At 49.5% G+C, this 17,402-nt stretch overlaps 5 protein-coding genes across 5 annotated transcripts; 4 read left to right on the top strand and 1 right to left on the bottom strand.

Annotated features, from left to right (window-relative positions):
* The first annotated feature begins 103 nt into the window (after positions 1 to 103).
* Positions 104 to 4,571, top strand: schA (serine/threonine protein kinase SCH9). The gene is made up of 3 exons (XM_057276987.1): positions 104 to 464; positions 742 to 1,947; positions 2,006 to 4,571. The coding sequence occupies exons 1-3, from the start codon at positions 412 to 414 to the stop codon at positions 3,441 to 3,443; spliced, it is 2,697 nt and encodes an 898-aa protein (XP_057136597.1). The 5' UTR covers positions 104 to 411; the 3' UTR covers positions 3,444 to 4,571.
* Positions 4,572 to 5,831: 1,260 nt separating this feature from the next.
* N7471_004267 (LysM peptidoglycan-binding domain-containing protein) lies at positions 5,832 to 7,766 on the top strand (the record flags this gene model as incomplete). Its single annotated transcript, XM_057276986.1, has 2 exons — positions 5,832 to 6,047; positions 6,111 to 7,766. The coding sequence occupies 2 exons, from the start codon at positions 5,832 to 5,834 to the stop codon at positions 7,764 to 7,766; spliced, it is 1,872 nt and encodes a 623-aa protein (XP_057136596.1).
* Positions 7,767 to 10,075: 2,309 nt separating this feature from the next.
* Positions 10,076 to 12,456, top strand: N7471_004266 (uncharacterized protein; the record flags this gene model as incomplete). Its single annotated transcript, XM_057276985.1, has 2 exons — positions 10,076 to 10,461; positions 10,551 to 12,456. The coding sequence occupies 2 exons, from the start codon at positions 10,076 to 10,078 to the stop codon at positions 12,454 to 12,456; spliced, it is 2,292 nt and encodes a 763-aa protein (XP_057136595.1).
* A 619-nt stretch (positions 12,457 to 13,075) lies between these two features.
* Positions 13,076 to 15,019, top strand: N7471_004265 (glutamine--tRNA ligase; the record flags this gene model as incomplete). The annotated part of the gene is made up of 1 exon (XM_057276984.1): positions 13,076 to 15,019. The coding sequence occupies one exon, from the start codon at positions 13,076 to 13,078 to the stop codon at positions 15,017 to 15,019; it is 1,944 nt and encodes a 647-aa protein (XP_057136594.1).
* Positions 15,020 to 15,580: 561 nt separating this feature from the next.
* On the bottom strand, positions 15,581 to 17,157 carry N7471_004264 (proteasome regulatory particle base subunit RPT5; the record flags this gene model as incomplete). The annotated part of the gene is made up of 3 exons (XM_057276983.1): positions 15,581 to 16,239; positions 16,301 to 16,716; positions 16,844 to 17,157. The coding sequence occupies 3 exons, from the start codon at positions 17,155 to 17,157 to the stop codon at positions 15,581 to 15,583; spliced, it is 1,389 nt and encodes a 462-aa protein (XP_057136593.1).
* Positions 17,158 to 17,402: the final 245 nt, after the last annotated feature.

Raw genomic sequence — 17,402 nt, 5'->3', positions numbered from 1 at the left:
GGTCAGCTCCAGCTTCATTCAGCTGGGTTATATCTCATAAGATTATATCTTATATCTTACGTATGATCTTATGTCCCTTAATAAGACACCACCCGGAAACATGGATTATCAGTGACGAACTTTTTTTTTTATTATCTTACAGTGGGGTTCTATATTACCGAAGAGAATCCCACTTCTAAATCCAAAAGGAAAACTGTCGAACACATTTCTATTTTTCCAAGACCTCCCAGAATAAAAAAAAACCCCAGAATAAAACAAAAATCATTTTCTTGGGAAAAATCCGAACGGGTTCAAATCCATCCCGCAAACTCCCTTAGCTCATCAAAAAATCCTCTCCTTTTTTTTTCAACTTCCCAATTTTACCCCCCCACTTTCGCTCCTCATTTTCCGACGTTCTTGAATGGAAACACAATGGCTGCGCAGAGTGGACCCGTGTTGCACGGCGACGACATGAAGAAAACGAAGTGAGTCAACTTCTAATATCTCTTCTTTGGCTTTGGCATTCCTCTTGAAAGGCGGGGCTGAAGAGCGAAAAAGAGGGTCCACGATCCCCTCACACCGCATTGCATTACAGTCTGTTCTTGTTAGGGTTGACCTGCATGAAACATTGCGTTTCGAGGGTGGCTTTCTCTCAAAACCTCCTCTCGCCTTCCGTCTCGGACCTTGTCGGAATTTGCCTACAACCTTTGAATTGAAGATTTTATCGGGATCATTTCGTTGACTAACCTTCCGTCTCAATAGCTCCGGACTGGAAGACGATACCCAAGATCAGATCAGGTCAAATGGTTCTACCCCCACGCCGACTGGAATCGCAACACCCGAACCTGATCCGGCCGACAAGCGTCTGCCTTCCATTATGCACAACTACTTTCAGGTTGGTTCTTTCTCCGGTGATAAAGCGAGTCTGCCGCGGTTATGGTCATGTCTGTCGAAACCCTCTGAGGACCTTCAATCAAATGCGCATACCCAACACTCCTCCGATTCCTCCGAGTCTTTTGTCATGATGGAACAGGAAGATGGGTCTGATAAGATGGAGGAGGAACACCCCAGTCTGCATACCCCTCCACACTCCTTGTTACAGCATGAGTCGGATGAGATGGAACTCGGAACGAGTCCAGGAGTGTCTATCTTTACAACGCTGAAGAATTACCTCATTTCACCCACACAAACTCCTCCAGAAGACCCTCCTTCCCGCCGTCAAACCTCCCTCCCAGTATCCAGCATCTCTGACGACCCCGTTCTTGCCACACATTTTTCCAATCCATCCCTCCCTCCTATCTCAGATGCCTTTTCCCTGTCTGAAGCTCCCCTCCTCGACCATGAGAAACCGCGTGTCTCAATATCTTCCGAGAACCTAGCCAAGCTAACTGAAAACGCGCCCGATGGGTCGTGTCTTAAGAATACCCCACCTCTTACCCCCCGGGCCATGTCCAACGAGGTCCCAGCCGCCCAGGAAAAGACCGCCACTTCCTCCCCGCAAGAAAGCTCGCAAGAGACTCCACAGTCTGAGTCCAAGCCGGAAGACATGGAAAGCTCCACGGACGAGATCACGATGAAACTCGATGAAGCATTCTTATCCCAGTCCCAGTCCCAGTCTGAGACTGCGCCTGCGGATGCAACCTCAACATCCCCGGCCAACGGCGCGCCCACAGGCCCGATCAATGGTAAATTGTTTTTGAAGATCACAGATGGCCGAGGACTGCGCCCAAGTTTCGATCCGTATGTGGTGTGTGTATTCGAATGGAATGAGTACATCTCCAAAGGTGCTCGCGACGGCGAGGAGGAAAAGAAACGGCGCCAGTTGGAGTCAGATGCCGAGGAGGCTGCTGGTCGGCCCATGGCCATTCCCTTGAAAACCCGATCCAGCTCTCACAACAGTGCTGTCGAGGGTGATCACAAGGGGCGGACGCCCGTGACAGACCCGCACTGGGATCACGAGGCCACCTTGTATGTTACTCCAACCCAGCTCCTTCACTTGGTCATTCACTAACTCGTTCTGTTAAAGTGATGTTATGGGAGATCAGTCGGAGCTTGATGTCACAGTCTATGACCGCAACAACCAGGAAGCTTTCTTGGGTCACGTACGCCTCTGTATCAACCTCAAGGAAGATCACAGCCGACTAGAAGGCTGGTTCCCCCTGGTCGCGCGCGGTGCCGGCGACAACCAAGTGTCTGGAGAAATTCACCTCGATATGAAGTTCGAAAAGACAGATCGAAAGCAGGTTGGACCGAATGACTTCCTTGTCCTCAAACTTATCGGCAAAGGAACTTTCGGACAGGTTTATCAGGTCAAGAAGAAGGACACACAGCGTATCTATGCGATGAAGGTTCTCTCGAAGAAGGTCATCATTCAGAAGAAGGAGGTGATACACACGCTCGGGGAGCGCAATATCTTGGTACGCACCGCGATGACGGCCTCTCCGTTTATTGTTGGATTAAAGTTCTCCTTCCAAACTCCGACAGATCTCTATCTCGTTACGGATTTCATGTCGGGTGGCGAATTGTTCTGGCACTTGCAGCGTGAGGGTCGATTCCAGGAGGCCCGGGCGAAGTTCTACATTGCCGAGTTGATTCTGGCTCTGCAACATCTTCACGACCACGACATCGTATATCGGGATCTCAAACCGGAGAACATTCTGTTGGATGCCAACGGCCATATTGCGCTCTGCGATTTCGGTCTATCCAAGGCAAATCTGTCACAAAACGACACCACCAATACGTTCTGTGGTACCACTGAATATTTGGCCCCGGAGGTATTACTCGATGAGCAAGGATACACGAAGATGGTCGACTTCTGGTCCCTGGGTGTCTTGGTCTTTGAGATGTGCTGTGGTTGGAGTCCGTTCTACGCCGAGGACACTCAGCAGATGTACAAGAATATCGCATTCGGGAAAGTCCGATTCCCCCGTGATGCGCTTAGCACGGAGGGAAGAAATTTCGTCAAAGGTCTGCTGAACCGGAATCCCAAGCATCGACTGGGCGCCAATGGCGATGCTAAGGAGCTCATGGCACACCCATTCTTCCATGACATCAACTGGGACACACTGTGCCGCAAGCAAGTGATTCCTCCGTTCAGGCCGCAGCTGCAGTCTGAAACCGACACATCGAATTTCGATCCCGAATTCACAAACGCTATGGAGCTGAACAACTCGCTCAATCTTCGTGCCGCAAACCTTGCCAACGGCCTCATGCCAGCTTCCACACCCTTGTCCCCCGGGATGCAAGCGAATTTCAAGGGCTTCACCTTCGTGAATGAGAGTTCTATCGACCACCACCTTATAGACGAAAGCGATTATATGGAAGAGGACGCCATGCACGACGACCACTGGCAACGAGGCCATCGGTCGGGTAACTCGGTCGACCAGCGCATGACGGGCGTCCAGAAGACGCACGACGGCACGGAGCCCGGGATTTTCAACGTTGACGATACCTTTGACATGTGATTACGTTTTCTTTTTTTTCCATACTGCATGATCATGGAGTCTTGATCTGGCATACATCATTATTTCTTGTCTTGTCTTGTACATGCCTTCGGATTGCATCACTTCCAACCCGCAAATATGGGTTTCCGTTCCGGTATCCATTCCCATTTACCGTCGCCTTGTTTCTGATTCCCGTTTCCTCACTCATGCTGGTGTTTCTGCGGATTTTGCCCCCACTTCCTTTCCTTTATCCTTTCTGTTTCCTGTTCTGTCGGACGCCGGGTGACGCGGTGATCATTCTGTGATGTTGGACCACTCCCGGTACTTATCTTGAGCCTCGCTACTATTTATGGTCACAACGTTCTCGTCCGTTTCGTCAGCCAGTTCTCAGTCACATACCCCCTCCCCCGGGGCTTCGGTCAGTTTCTTCACGTTCCGTTTTAGAGGAAACCCCGGGGGATTCTTGCGTGTTTGGTGGAGTTGGGTTTGGGTAATTTTTCATTGTGCACCTTTATTGTCAGTCATCATGTTCTGGGGGGATTGGTCAATGCGAGCTCTCCTTGTTTGCCTTTTATCCTGTCTCCGGCGCAGTGTTGATAACTTTATTCTCTATCCTCTGGGATTGATGTCCTGAATTTTGATACCTGCTCTTTTCTCTTGGGTCTTTTCTCCGGTCTTCTCTCCTGCTTCTACTTTTCCTTTTTCTCTTCGCGGAGTTTCTTGTTCCGGCATGGTGCGGTGGTAACTCGAGGGATCTCTCCTCACGGCTTTTCTTTTCCTTTGCATATCCAGGTGATTGAAGCTACTCAGATTCGAGGACAACTGGTAGCAGAAGGTTTCATTCAACTTCCATTTTCAAGGCGTTAAGACTAGCATCGACATTTCATGGGGCTTGATCTACGTCTGCATTTTCATTGGGGGGGGGACGGATTTGCTATTCTAGTGGAATGTCAGATTCTTTCATATGTCCAATCATCCATCCATTATTGCGGTGGACCCTCGGGAATTCTTTGCTACTTCCAGACTCTCTTGGCAATGCTGTTCCACGTATGTTATTTACTGCCTTGTTCGGGGTCCTTTGGTCCGATGCTTTGTACCTCGCCCATCTAGGTACATACAATACGAGAATATGTCTACATGGGATTGTCAACCAGATTAGCATGATTCCTCTCTTATCGCGCCATCTGTCATCTGTGCTATATGTCCCTGCAGCCTTGTTACATATGTAGAGTCGGGGTCATGTTAGGGACCTACTTTCTCTTTTCAGAAAATGTTTCCTCGGTAACTACGCTCCTTCTACGTCTGCCACTTCCTTCCTTCCGTTTGAGACCTACACGTAGATAGGAAGGTGCAACCAACTAGAGGAAATAAACTAACTATAAACCTCCCCCCGATCCCCCGCAAACCGGAAGCAAGTCAACACATCCAAGTATATATATCCAAAACCAAGATGACTCCAAAACCAAAACCAAGACCAACAATCCTCCCCTCAACATACACGCGAACAACATCCCCAGAAACATTCCCAACCCCAATTTACGGCGATATATCCTGGCACACCCTAATGTCATTCCCGCAAACAGAGACCACAGACCTCTGCGCAGGAATAGCAACCTGTCCGCCAGGCACAGGGCACCTGTGTGCACATCGCCACACACAGGCTGAGATATATCATATCCTCGACGGTGAGGGCAATGTAACTATCGACGGGGTTGAGAGCAGAGTGCGGACTGGGAGTATGATTTTTATTCCTTCGGATGCTGAGCATGGGATTGTTAATACTGGGACCGTGGACTTGAGGTGGTTTTATGTTTTTCCTACGGGGAGTTTTGGGGATGTTGTTTATCGGTTTACGGGAGATGAAATGGGAGGAAAGGGAGTAAAAAAAGGCGAAGCTGTGAGGGTAAAGCTGTAAGGGTGTGAGGGTGTGAATGTATTCCCTCACAGCTACCCTTGAATATCACACCCCCCAATTGTCCATGTTATACTCCGTAGTATGCTAGGAGGTTACCCGCAGAATGCTAGTGGAATTTCAACGTGCTGATCGAGTCTCCACCGGCCTGCCTTGGTGTTCATGACCAAATACTTGACCGTTGTCAAGCCAACAAGACTGGGAATTCTGACATTGAACAATAGAATGCAACATCAAAATACTACATATAATTTGTCAGATATACTAACTACACTAATCTGCAAGCTGAGGTACAGACTAGGAACTCTTATCACCATGTCTCAGGTCTATAGCATTCAAGACTCAGTTTCCACAGTTCATTCCGACCCAGCCGAATCGGTCTTAATATGAGGTCGATCTGAGCAAGCCCTTTAAATAAATATCAGAGGAGTTGGCCAAGTATTTCCCCTAGTTAAAGTTTTAAAGTTTAAAATCGTTTCAGATTAAGTTCCATCGGCATGGTTGGCAAAATGCATGTCGCCCTTTTGGGTCTGTTTGGGATTACGAGCGCCTTTGCCTCGGGAACAAAGCTCCGAAGGGACGAGACACCTAAGTTCCCGCACGACCCGGAAGCTACTTCGTCTTGTTCGTGGTGGCGGGATAATGATGGGTCAGTTGCATGTAAGGATATGCCGTCCACTTGGGGCATTAGCATGGAAGAGTTCCTGCGATGGGTCAGTTCATGTTACTATCTTAATGCGTGTCCATTGCACTAATCCTCATTTGAATTTGAATAGAACCCTTCTATAACTGCAAGCTGTGGCAACTTTCTCACTGACCACTCTTATTGTGTTGAAGTGTTTGGAGAGCCTGACCCTCAGCCGATGACCACGAAATCTTCCACTACAGCGGCTTCCACTACAGGAACTTCCACTACAGTGACTCCCACTACAGTGACTTCCCCGAATGACATCGCTACACCTACTCCAACCCGCCCTGGAACAGTCAGTAACTGTCAAAAGTTTCACAAAGTCATCGCCGGTGACACCTGCAGCGCAATCCTCCAGTCTGCCGGCATCACGCTCACCCAACTTGTCAAAAACAATCCCGGAATCAAGTCCGATTGTTCCAATCTTTTGGTAGACTATTACATTTGTATCTCAATTCTCGGTGTTGACCCGACTCCCACAACCACAAAGCCCACTACCCCCACAAATGGCATCACAACTCCAACCCCCATCCTCCCGGGTCCGGGTATGGTTAATAACTGCGATGCCTTCCACCTAGTTGTCAATGGCGATCGATGTGGGAACATTGCTCACAAGTATGGGATTTCGATGGCCCAATTCACCCAATACAACCCCGAGATGAAAACCGACTGCTCTAATCTATTGGTGGGCTACTACGTCTGTGTATCCATTATCGGCGTCGATCCCAAACCAACAACCACAACCACGGCAGCAGGAAATGGCATCGCAACTCCTACTCCCACCAGTGCAGGAATGGCGAGCAACTGCGATGCATTCTATGAGGTCAAACCAGGGGATAAGTGTGGCAAGATCGCCAGACAATATGGTATCACCACAGAGCAACTATCGAAATGGAATACGGAGATCGGGTCAAACTGCAGCGGGCTACGGCCTGGTTACTATATTTGCGTCAGTGTCGTGGGCGTGGATCCAAAGCCGACGACAACAACAACCAAAGGCAATGAAGTGACTACGCCGACGACAACTACTACCACCAAAGGCAATGAAGTGACTACGTTGACAGAAACAATAACAACTACGTTGACAATAACAATAACAACTACCGAAGGCAATGAAGTGACTACGCCGACAACAACAAGTACCAAAGGCAATGAAGTGACTACGTTGACAACAACAACTGAAGGCAATGAAGTGACTACGCCGACAATAACAACTACCAAAGGCAACGAAGTGACTACATTGACAACAACAGTAACAACTACGTTGACAACAACAATAACAACTACGTTGACAACAACAATAACAACCACCAAAGGCAATGAAGTGACTACGCCGACAACAACAACTAAAGACAATGAAGTGACTACGCCGACAACAACAACTGAAGGCAATGAAGTGACTACGCCGACAACAACAACCGAAGGCAATGAAGTGACTACGCCGACAACAACAACTGAAGGCAATGAAGTGACTACGCCGGCGACAACAACAACCAAAAGCATTGGATTGACTACGCTGACGACAACAACCAAAGGCAACGGGGCGACTACGCCGACGCCGATACAGGCCGGGATAATTGGGACTTGTACCACGTTCTATAAAGTTGGGGACAAAGACACTTGTGAGGTAATCACCAAAGCGGCGGGAATCACGTTGACCGATTTCTATAATTGGAATAAGGGTGTGGGAAGTGGCTGCAAGTCCTTGTGGCTCTTATATTATGTGTGTATTGGAGTGATTTGATACTGCTTCCAGCCTTATAGATAGCGTAAAGTGACAAATAATTGAATACAATACTGTCTATCATTGAAAAAGGGTCCCCGGATCGTAACTGATATCGACCTTAAAGTTATACCCTTGCACTGAAAACCAAAAGTCATGTCTTCCGAGACCACTGCTAACAAATCAAGATTTTGAGAGGCCCGGTGCTCTTATACTCTTATATTAGAAATGTGTCACGAGGAAGGTGATTTCCTCTAGAAAGAACCAGCATTTTGCGCCTATTGGCTTATGAACTGGGACCTGTACTGGTAGCCGCAGATCATGTGTGAAACTATTTTAGCGAAGTTCAGATTAGAACCCTATCTTACGTCACTTGAGCATATCGACATCAGAACCCTCTCAGACGTGATCAAGTAGAATGTGGATCACCCTGAGCTTGAAACTCCTGTCGGTAGGAAGAAATACTTTCATTTAACCACTTAACCACCGTCTCTCAACCTTTTTATAGGCTTCGACGGTGTCGCCCAATAAACTTTGATTGAGTATGAAAAGCACACGCAAGAAGACCTGATTCCCACGATAGAGCGCCAGTCGGTCAGTTTGAGCTTTTCCCGTAGTTAAGACATCGACGCAATCATGCAAAAGCACGGAGTCAATGCGCTTATCGTTTTATCCGAGGCGTCTAAAGCCACGCGATTAGCAGCAATGGCCGGTAAAATCACTTTATCTCCTGCATGAACGATTTATTGACTTTGGTTCCCGTCTCGATCGGGATGCAGGTCCACGGACAAGTGGACCTTCCAAATGGAATTCCAAATCCTAGGAACACCCCGAACGTGGCACTTTCAAGCCCTACAAAATAGTCGTCAGCATAACAAGATCCAATAGCGCAATTGGCTGCAGTACTGGGGTTGGACCCTCAGCGCGTCTCCACCAGATCGGAGTTTCAGCTGTGAGACTCTTTTACGTTCCGATCTGTTGGAGTGGATTGAGATATATTTACATACCCGAGCGTTCCGCTTTTAGTTGGCCATACACATATATTGTAACATGTCAAGGTAGGGGAATGATGTGGATAGATACTCCGTACTACACGTTGAGTCTTTTGCAAGAAGTGAGTGATCTATTCGCCAATGTTGTAATATTGATCTGGGAGATTGTTGGGAGGGTAGTCGACTCGACTCATGCTTTTTTAGGTTTAATAATAGGTATATCTTCCATGGTTAGACTATGTGATACTATAGGTGGTTATATTCGGGATGGAGAAGGCTGATATCAATAATGATACATATGTCGATCCCATTATGCCATGCAGTGACGCGCAGACCACTCTGGAGTGCATACTTCGTACTCCGTAATAATAGATCCGAAGTCAAAAGTAAGAAAGGCGTTCCCAATTGCCTATTTCATTGGCCTGCAGGATGATATGCGCTTGGGCCGTTTATACAACATGGAAAGGGGATAACCTGGGAGTACAACATATGGACTACAACATACTATAAACTGAAACACCTCACTATATTGTATACTCCGTATCAATCTAAATCACCTAGAGACCATAATAATATAACATGGCAGCCTTAGAATATAATCTACCTAGAGGTAACCAAAGCAAAAGAGAAAAAGGAAAAGGAGAAAGGGGTACGACAAGGACCCACTGGGTTAAGCCTAAATAGGTGATAGCGTGGTTGAGGTCTACGAACCCTTGACACTTGGATGGTTTTGATATATTCATCGTACTATGTACTCCGTAGTGGATGTATGCATTGTAGGGATATCAGAGAGAGAATATATCCCATATATATGTGCAATATTGTATATCTACAAGTTCCTATATTGTAAAAACTACATACAATTCTCTATATCCGGTTGTACCGCTCAAAAATTGTCCAACCCCTGAACCGCCCCCTTCCCGTCTCCGCTGCTACTGGGCACCTCACTGCGTCCACGGGGACCTTCAACTCATTCCTGATGTGGGGGAGATCGACTGATTGTCTTTTCTTTTCTTTCCTTTTTCTTTTTTCTTTTTTTTTCTGAGTTTCCAAAGCGTGGGTATTAGTTCCTAGAGCGTTTCTGATCCTCTCATTTTCAGATATCTCTCTTACTACTATTCTTACTACTCTGCTTTCTCTTCACCTTCTCACATCTTGAGATTGCTCAATACAACGTGTGTTGCGACTATATAAAAACGGCTGGAATCTGCCGATCTTCATATATTGCGCCATCTTCCGAACCCCCTACATTCGCGAACCCCTCCACCTCCCTGTTGGGAGTTGACTTTGCTTTTTTCTGTCTCGCAGCAATTGCTCCGATGCCAGAGCAAATTCACAATGAGCGTTGTCGCCACTAGAACAGAGACCCCTGTGGTATCTTACAATTCCATCCCCGAACATCATGTCGACGATTCTGTTCATTCACGAACCTCCTCGATATCCTCCTACAGAACAAACTATAGCGCCTCAACCGCGCCCACTACATACTCCCCATCATCCCCATCCTCATCTTACCGTCAATGCGACTCCGTCAATTCTCTTCCCAAGTTAACCGAACCAATTCAACGTCGAGTACCGCACGAGGTCTATGAAGTGATAATCCACCATTTAGAGGAGTTACACAAAGGGCAGCACCAAACAGGATGTACCACTTGTTTTCAACGCGACTTACACGCCTTATCCTTGACCTGTCGGTCTTGGGAAAAGGCTGTTAGAGGACCTCTGTGAGTTTGAGTCAAGCCCCCTCCCCTTTGATTAATTCAAAGTTGGCAAGAAAACCAGGATTGTTTGCTGATTGAACATACCATACTAGATACCACAGTATACACATTGTTGGAAATGACTCCCCGGCCCAACTCAAGAAATATCGTCTCAAAAGAGGGAGTCGCCTGAAGCTCTTGAGACGAACCCTCCGCGAACGAAAGTTGCTGGCCAACCTTGTATACGAACTACGGGTACCCCAATTAGATTTACTCTTTACCACGATGAAACAAGGCGCGCAGTGGCAGGAGTATCGAGATATGGTCGCGTCCGTGGTCATGGTATGCCCGAACTTGGAGCGCCTGTTAGGCTTGTCTATCCCGTATCACCATGAATTCGATCGTCTAACCCATGCTTTGTCGACCCGCAAAAGGCTCAAAGAGCACACATGGGTTTTGGGCGAGGCCGCAGAAGCATCAGAACTGTCCCCGCGCGACGACTCCTGCCCTGGGAGCCTGGGTCCCTCCCAAATGTTCGAGTTTCTGGATTACCACACCTCGTGGACAAGTCTGGAGACACTGATGCTTTATGGGTTAAACGGAAATGGCGCGTTGGAGCCTAGCATGTCCCTGCGCATGTTCAATCTTCTTCCCTCATTGCGAAACCTTTGCATTACCTCCTTCAACAAAGACTCCTTTGATAATAGCACATTGATGTGTTTGCCACCACTGGAGTCATTAAGGTTAGAGAACCTGCCTGGGATTACAGATGCTGGTCTCTCGCAGTACACGTCTCGGCCTGAATCACACTCCCTCAAGACTCTCGTCTTGGTCGAGCAGAACATCGAGTCACTGCTAGTCATTTCCAAAATCCTCGCGTCATTACGACAACTTGAACGGTTCAAGGTAGTTCAGACCGAAAAGTGCCCAACTTTGCCAGATGAACATATGATCTTCCAGCCTATCCTAGCCTCATCCTCTCTAAAATATCTTCACTGGGATGTGGCATGTCCAGACCCAGGCACAGCCCTCACCCAACTTGATACCCTCCCCTTCCAGAAACCCACAAAACCCTCCAATACCCCAAACTATCATCTTGCCCAAAGCATTATCTCCGCTGGTTTTCCTCAATTGGAAGCTCTCCGCGCACCCTCCGACGTGGAGCCCCCAGGTGCGCTCCAGGCTGTCTGTCGGCCTATATTAAAGGGCCAAGCCTTACTCCGACCAGACCGGTACAGCTTGCCTCGCAGCTCCCACGGTTCCGTGAATACTCGTCCGCTCGCCCTTCCAGCGGGGAACAACCTGACCTCAGCTCGAATTCGTGCCCAGACGTTTATCGACATGGCCGCCAAGGACACCGAAGCCGGCATGCCGGTTCTGATCCAAGATTACTCGGACGCGTATGTGCCGGACAACGCGCAGAACTCCCAATTCGAGGAAGAGCCCGACCAGGAAATGGACGACTACGGGATCTGGGCTGCCTGCGAGCGGTTCAAACACGAGGATAATGACCACAGCAGCCCCAAAACGGTCTACGAGTTCCGCATGCCAACCTTGATGGGCCGTAGTGGTTGCCGGGATCCTGCAACGGGCGCTTCAATTCCTCACTTCATCCTCCGTCCTGATATCACCGGCCAGGAGTCAGACGGTGGCTTGATTGGGTGGAAGCAACTGCTAGCCTCGAACCAGTCACTGTCATATGCCGCCGGTGTAGGCGTCAACTGCTTCGGCAGCGGAAGCCCTTCTATCCCACCTCCCGAGGAGCCTATGTCGCCTGCATCCACTATTTCTAGGTTTGGCTGGGGAAGCTTGAGTGGGCGGTCTGTGATGGGTACGTCTCCAACAACACCCACGACACCAATCACGCCTATGAGTAGTACATTGGGCTCGGCCTTGCCTTGGGAAAAGGATACCTGTACTGGAACCTGGAACCACAAAATGGGCCGGGACTGGTGGTTCCATATGGAGCGTGATCGTCCGGGCAACTCAGAGCTCGTTGACGTTAAACAACTTTTCTAACCCATTCTTTCTACTCCTCGATCCTTCTTTTTCTCTCCTTCTATTTCTTGTCTACATATTCTACGCCATATACCCCACACTTGTTATGTTCTCTTTTTCCTTATGTCCCTTTTTTTCATTTCGTTTCGATCATCCAGTTCGCTGGTTCTTATCTCATTGCATAGGGTTCATGATACACGCGCTGCTGTGTCAGATGGACGGAGATATCATCGCATAATGATTCGATATGTTTTGAATCTCGGTCATTCGAACTATCTTTCATTGTTGTATCATTATTGGCGCGTCGGTGGAAGGTTAATGTGCACTGTTCTTCTGTCTTATTTGAGTCTGCGTACTCCCTGTATCATATTTGTACAGCATTGATCACATAATAATCGAACAGCATACATATGAAATGACTCATTATCCTTTATATGTAAAAATAGCCCTATAGCCCTACGTTGTATGGTCACTTCGACACTCGGACATCCAGGGGCTCCAGAGCGGTGAAGATGACTCATCCCGGGCTAAATCGGACCGATAGGCGAATGTCAACTGATAAGCATTGAATACAAAGAGCCCCTCGTTGAGAAAAAAAAAATATCCCCCACCTTCGCTTTCACAATCGTTATCTGTCGCAATGGACCCCGCAAAGCCTGTTGACCTGCCTGAGAGGCCCAAGGAGGCCACCGAGCCTACGGATCCACCTAAGAAGTCCAAGAGTCAGGAGAAGAAAGAGGCCGCAGCAGCTAAGAAAGCGGCGGCTAAGCTAGCAAGACAGGACCAGCCCAAACCAAAGGGAGAGTCAAAGGCGCCCAAGGCCAAGGAGGCTCCTGCGCCCCGGGACCCTGATGCCATGTTCAAGGTCGGCTTCCTGCAAGACGTGTACAAGGAAAAGCCCCTCTCCGAGACCGTCCCCAAGATCCGCACGCGATTCCCGCCCGAGCCCAACGGATACCTCCACATCGGCCACAGCAAGGCCATCGCAATCAACTTTGGATTTGCGAAGCACCACGGTGGCGAGTGCATCCTGCGCTTCGACGACACCAACCCAGAAGGCGAGGAGGAGCGGTATTACAATGCCATCCGGGAGATTGTGACATGGCTCGGTTTCACACCTGTGCGTGAAACCAACGCTAGCGATAACTTCGACCGCCTCTACGAGCTCGCAGAGGACCTCATCAACCGTGATGGCGCATACGTCTGCCATTGCACTAAATCCGAGATCAAGGCCCAGCGTGGTGAGATCGAGGGCGGCCAGCGCGGCGGAGAACGCTTCTCATGTAGCCACCGCACACGACCCATCGAGGAGTCCATGGCCGAGTTCCGCGCCATGCGTGACGGAAAATATAAGGCTGGCGAGGCAGCGCTGCGCATGAAGCAGGATATCACAGACCCGAACCCGCAGATGTGGGATCTGTTCGCCTGGCGCATCATGGGAACTGAGGACAGGCAGCACCACCTCACCGGCGGCAAGTGGAAGATTTACCCCACCTACGACTTCGCGCACTGTTTGTGTGATAGCATTGAGGAAATCTCGCACTCGCTGTGCACGACCGAGTTCGAGCTCTCCCGCGTCTCTTACGAGTGGCTCTGCGATAAGCTGGAGGTCTACCGCCCCAACCAGCGCGAGTACGGCCGTCTCAACATTACCGGCACAGTTCTGTCCAAGCGCAAGATCATTCAGCTTGTCAAGGAAGGACATGTCCGCGACTGGGATGACCCACGACTGTACACGCTCATCGCGCTCCGCCGTCGCGGTGTGCCCCCCGGCGCGATTCTCGCCTTCGTCAACGACCTCGGCGTAACAAAGAACACCACCAACGTCCAGGTCACCAAGTTCGAGCAGACCGTCCGCCAATACCTTGAAACCACCGTCCCACGCCTGATGGTCGTCCTCGAGCCGCTGAAGGTCATCATCGATGACCTTCCGGAAGACCACGTCGAGCTCGTCGACTGCCCCTTCTCCAAGGACCCAGCCTTCGGCACCCACAACATCCCCTTCACGAAGACAGTCTACATCGAGCGCTCCGACTTCCGCGCCGTTGACTCACCAGACTACTTCCGACTCGCCCCAGGCAAAACAGTCGGCCTCCTCAAAGCCCCCTACCCCATCACGGCGACCTCCTTCGAAACAGACCCTGCCACCGGTGAGGTCACCTGCGTGCACGCCAAATACGAGAAGCCCGCCGAAGGCGAAGCCCCCGTGAAACCCAAGTCCTTCATCCACTGGATCGGCGAGTCGGCCGCGCACAACAGCCCTATCCGCGCTGAGGTCCGTGCTTTCAACTCGCTCTTCAAGTCGGAGGATCCGTCTGCCCACCCGGCTGGTTTCCTCGCCGATATCAACCCGGACTCCGAAGAGATCTTCAAGGATGCTATGGTCGAGACTGGATTCCGCGAGATCTCCCGCTCGGCGCCGTGGCCTAAGGAGGAGGGTACTGAGGAGCCTGGTGAGAATAAGCACTCTATTCGCTTCCAGGGTATGCGTGTTGCGTACTTTGCTGTTGATCGCGAGTCTACTGATGAGAAGTTGGTGCTTAATCGCATTGTTACTCTTAAGGATACCCAGGGTAAGAATTAAGACTTGAGACTTAGAACTGGGGGCTTCCTGATGAGAACGCCTTTTGTTCTTTGTCCTTGACTCTTTGGTTTCTCTGTTTTTTTTTTTTTGCCTTTCCTGTTCCCTTTTTATATAAAACTCATGGTGGAAGTTGTGCGGGTGTGTGATGAGCCACGGTATTGATTTATGACCATTGTTGCATCTTTGCGTGTCTTTTTATCTTTTTTTTTTGCCCTTGGGGATGCTCTAGGCTGTTGTGGTATTCACTATGCATAAGTGATTCTAGTGGCAGTTATTGATATACGCTACAATGCCACAGTTCAAACCGGACATTTGAATCCGAATATATCCGTACAACTCCACCATATAGAGTATCATGGCATAGCAAATAATCAAATGCCATTTACTTGGAAGTATAAAGAAAATCGTAATAAGAGGTCCACGCCATTCATGCATAACGAATTACCGGCTTCCATTCAAGCCGAGGGAGCATACATACACGAGATGACTCGAGACATCAAAGGGAGGCAACAAAACAGAGAACGAGAATGGATCGGGACATAAACAGCAAGACGGTCTACTCTAAACATAGATGCCCATGTTGGTATCCCTTTTCTTAGCCTGGACCTCGGCGATAGCATCGACGTAGTTCTCATGACCGATCTTGCTCAGACCCTTCCGGAGCGCAATCATACCCGCCTCAACACAAACAGCCTTGAGCTGGGCACCACCAAACTCGTCCGTGCTGCGAGCCAACTCGGCCCAGTTGACGCTGTCCTCTACAGACATCTTGCGCGAGTGGATCTGCAGGATGTTGGCGCGAGCTTCCTCGTTCGGCAGGGGGAACTCGATCTTTCGGTCCAGACGACCGGAACGCAGGAGAGCAGGGTCCAGCACGTCGACACGGTTGGTTGCCGCTAGGACCTTGATGCGGTCGTCCGAGGCAAAGCCGTCCAATTGGTTCAGGAGTTCCAGCATGGTTCGCTGCACTTCGCGATCTCCGGATTTCTCCGAGTCGAAACGCTTGGTACCCACGGCGTCCAGCTCATCGATGAAGATGATGGAGGGCGCCTTCTCCTTGGCCAGTGCAAAGCAGTCGCGCACAAGCTTGGCACCGTCTCCGATGAACATCTGCACCAGTTGGGGTCCGGCGAGCTTGAGGAATGTGGCGTTCGTCTCGGCGGCACAGGCACGGGCCAGAAGCGTCTTACCAGTTCCTGGGGGTCCGTACATCAAAGCACCTGAGGAAGGGAAATGAATAGGTTAGCTTAGGAGTACGAGAGAAAGGGGAAAGTAACGCACCCTTAGGGGCTTTGATGCCGATTTTCTTAAAGCGCTCTGCCTCCTTCATAGGCCATACGATGGCTTCCACGATCTCTTCAATCTGCTTATCCAGACCACCGATATCTGTGTACTTCTCCGTAGGCTTCTCGTCAACTTCCATTGCCTTGACGCGGTTGTCATATTCGGCCGGTAGTGTGTCCAGAATGAGATATGAGTCCTTGTTGACACCGATCAAGTCACCGGGCTTCAGCGTTTCGTGGTCGACAAGGCCAATAAGCGGAAGGAAGATCGTCTGGCGGGTGGAGGTCTTGATGACAGCGGATTTGCCTACGCGGGTGGCATCCAGGTCGATATTAGCCCCTTCCTCTGCTGCCTCTGCCTCCACATCAAGATCCAATAGCTCGACGACGTTTCCAACAAGGTATGGTAGTTGTCTAGATAGTTGCAGATGAGAATGTTAGTAGAACGTTGAGGGTAAAGTGTCTTTTCGCCGATCCGCAAGCCGGCCACCAAGCTCCGCGGGCTTGCAGAACAGCGAATACGGGGACCAGTGAATCACACCTGTTGTTCTCAATCTTCTCTTGATTATCCTTCACCTTCTCCCTCATTGTGCTCTGCTCATGTGTCAAACGCTGGAACTCGCTTTTCATGATTCGCATCTCGTTCTCCAGCATCCGCCGTCGCGTAACGATGTCTGCCGTGCTTGAGTTCAAGATATCCTCGTCCAGCATCTCTTCTTCTTCGTCTTTTTTGTCGGCATCTTTCATATCGGCATCGCCGTCGCCGTTGGGCTTCTTGTCATCGCCATCGTTCTGGTCTTGCTTCTTGTCTCTCTGTTCCTGCTCAAGGTCTTCGAGGTCCTCAAGAGTCGACATGGCGGAATCGGGAAATTGTGAATTATGAGATCAGAAAAATAGAAAGCCCGGAAATGAAGATACAACAGGCCAGTAGATTAGAAAAGGATGGGGGAAGATGAGGAAAGGTTGCTGGGAGGAAGAGCTGTCGGTGGCCGAGCTCCAACAACGTCAGCCATAGAGCGTCACGTGATGCGGTCTACGTTTATAATCAAGTGCGATTCGATTCTATCTACTTGAATGACTTTTGTTTTGTACAATGTGAA

This window comes from Penicillium samsonianum (genome assembly GCF_028829775.1).
Source record: "Penicillium samsonianum strain IBT 33392 chromosome Unknown utg000003l_segment0_segment0, whole genome shotgun sequence".
Classification (NCBI taxonomy): Eukaryota; Fungi; Ascomycota; class Eurotiomycetes; order Eurotiales; family Aspergillaceae; genus Penicillium; species Penicillium samsonianum.
The sequence above is the reverse complement of the archived record's forward strand: the minus strand, read 5'-3'. Positions and strand labels throughout refer to the sequence as shown.